The following is a 2898-nucleotide window of genomic DNA, read 5'->3' as shown; positions in this document are numbered from 1 at the left end:
TATTATAGATATTTCAAATTTAAAATAAAAGAGTTTTGTTAAATATTTCAAGATCAAATGTTATAAATACGTACACCTCACCGTCCTCAATTATTTATTTTGGAATCATAATTAAACACATGATGAATGAATGACTGAAATAGACAATAATTAATTAGTGTCTCCTCCCCATCTTCAATTTCATTCTAAATGAAGATATAGATTTCTCATGAGAGATTGATGATCAATGAAAAAATTCTTTAAGGAGAAGTGAGATAGGAGCGTGCTAAGTGACGGTAAGATTTGGTTTTTCCTTGTGATCTTCAACCAATTTATTTCTAACCAATATGCAATCGGGTTTTTCTTAGATATCTTCATTTTCTTTTTAACAAATTAAATATAGAAATATCTTAGAAGAACCAGATTACATATTGGTTAGAATAAAATCAATAGTTTAGAAAAATCTATCTCAAATTCCTTAGGTAAAGATATAAAGTGTTCTATTTATAAGCCTTGAAAATTATTTGGCAAAAAATATCAGCGACGACGGTGGCTTGCTGATATTATAAATATAAAAAATCTGTAACTGATTTTTATATCCTTTTCTTCAAAAATTAGATTCTCGCATTATGAAATTTTGAGCAAGAATTAATGATAAATTAACCAATTTTAATAAATTTATTTCCTTCTTGGAATATATTTGAAGCTCAACTTTCAAAGTATCTATTTTTTTATCCAAACTTAAAAAATTTTATTTTATTTTTCCAAATAAATTTTATGTTAATTTATGTATAAAAATATGATTTTTGAAAATTAAATTAAAATATAATTATAGTGTAATATTTTTCAATTTATGTATCCATATGCATTTTATTTTATTTCACTATTTTGTTTGATTTTTTTTAAGTATCAAAGATATAATATTGATATCGTACAAAAATTAAGGTATATTGAAATCAAGGTACAGTAAAAAAAAAATATGTATTTTTCTAAACCGAAACTTTCGGTAAGTATAAGATAGATTATACCGTATTTACTGACCCTAGGGAGTGTAAATATTTTAAATATATATTTTTTTTTGAGTCTTTTAATTGTATTTAGTTTTTGAAAGGATACATTTGTTTTAATTAGAAAATTTTGAGTACATGTACTCTTTTATTATGTAGGGACTTATTTATATAGAGGGAAGATTTGTGACACATTATAACTCACAAATTCCTTTTGAGTTTTTCCCTCCAATATTTAGAAATGCAATTTTAACTCAGTTCAAAAACAAGGAAACTACCTTTTTTTTTATATATGATAATTGGAGAGTCATAAATTTTCTCTTGTCAAAATCGAGGTATTGTAATTATACAACAAATGTCATTGGCTGAAAAAGTAATTAATGAACAGACAGACATTTGTATAGCATGCGTATCTCTAATGTCATTGTCTAAATGCATGTAGAGACACTTGTATAGCATGCAAATCCTTAAACTTTTTTCTCTTTCTTTTGAAAATCAATAGTTAATAAAGAAATGAATTAAAAAAATTTAACCCACTTAAGTTAAAAATAAACACTAAAAAGTTTGATTCCTTCAAATCCATAACAAATCCAATACATGCGACAACAACGATATTTTATATATTAAAAAAAGAAGGAAAATGTTATGAATGATCTCCATCTCGAATGGTTGTTATTAGAGTTTGATTAAGCTTCTCTTCCTCCTCCTCCTTCTTCAAGTTAAGGACATACATTCCATACAAATATGAAGAGAATCCCCAACAACAAAGTAGTGTTGATACTGCTTTGAGGCCGTTAAATGGATCTCCATAAACCACGACCCCCGCCGCAATATTAAACATCATGAGCGACGTCGTACATATTCCTCCCGTCAACGACGTCGTTAAAAACACCATCCCCGCCGTTCCCATAAAACAAGCCTGCCACATCACCACATTCCCTGCAATCGTCCACCAATATACACATGGACCCATGTCGAACACATTTCTAGACTCGTTAACCATTTCCTTAAACCCGCCCCCCTTGTCCACCGCCATCCCCACCACCGCTAGAGCAGTCGCCGCCGCTTCCATCACCACCTGCATCTCCATCACCATCGAATAAGAGTCCACATTTCTGTATATTATCTCCATTAGAGGGAGATAGAGTGCGAATAGCAAACCCGCCCCGACTGTGCAGAAAAACCCCACCAAATATTCAGACTGGGTCAATCCCTGAGGGCGATCGTTGTTCGCGGATAGAGCGAGAAGGACGGAGGCCAAGGAAAGCAGAACGACGCAGTTTAGGTTATGAAAGTTAACCTTTTGCTTTTGCTTGACGAGGATAATGGAGAGAATAAGGTTGAACGCCAGTTGTGATGACAAGAGTAGAGAGGAAGTGGAAAGCGGGAGGTATGAATTTCCCCATGAGAAGAGCAAGTTATTTACTCCTAGGAGGAGTCCGACAAAAAGAGAGAGTCCTAGGATTCTCGGTCTGGCGATCAATCGAGAAAAAGGACGTTTTCCGGGTGAAATTGAAGGGAAGAAATAATGAGGGATGAGGAGAGGGAATCCGGCGCATTGAACTAAAGTGGAGACCAAACGGCTTGAACCCTTATGAATGAAGTAGAATTTGGAGACAAGACTCGCTGATACGGACCCAACCAACAAGCATGCATAGTTCATCCCGATCAATATCATGTTAATATTCATTTTGAACCGATTTTCTTCAGAAGAACTGATCTCGCTCATTCTGGATTGCATTTCTTCCCGATGACTACAAATTAATTGAAGTTTCTCATGGCCGTTGTTGCCTTCTTCGGAGGATGATGATAATCTCTCTGAAGATTTCATAGCTGATGCAGTTGGTCAAAGATAAAGAAAGAGAAAGAAGGGCTTTTGTAATTGGACAAACCAATAGCCTGTAAACTGTGG

General features: G+C 33.4%; 1 protein-coding gene across 1 annotated transcript; it reads right to left on the bottom strand.

Moving 5' to 3' along the window:
• Positions 1–1629: 1629 nt before the first annotated feature.
• LOC124917064 (probable purine permease 4) lies at positions 1630–2664 on the bottom strand. The gene has a single exon (XM_047457635.1). The coding sequence runs from the start codon at positions 2662–2664 to the stop codon at positions 1630–1632; it is 1035 nt and encodes a 344-aa protein (XP_047313591.1).
• Between the last annotated feature and the right edge of the window lie 234 nt (positions 2665–2898).

This window comes from Impatiens glandulifera, unplaced genomic scaffold, assembly GCF_907164915.1.
Source record: "Impatiens glandulifera unplaced genomic scaffold, dImpGla2.1, whole genome shotgun sequence".
NCBI classification, from domain to species: domain Eukaryota; kingdom Viridiplantae; phylum Streptophyta; class Magnoliopsida; order Ericales; family Balsaminaceae; genus Impatiens; species Impatiens glandulifera.
Note: the sequence above shows the minus strand (reverse complement) of the source record. Positions and strands in the feature narration are given on the sequence as shown.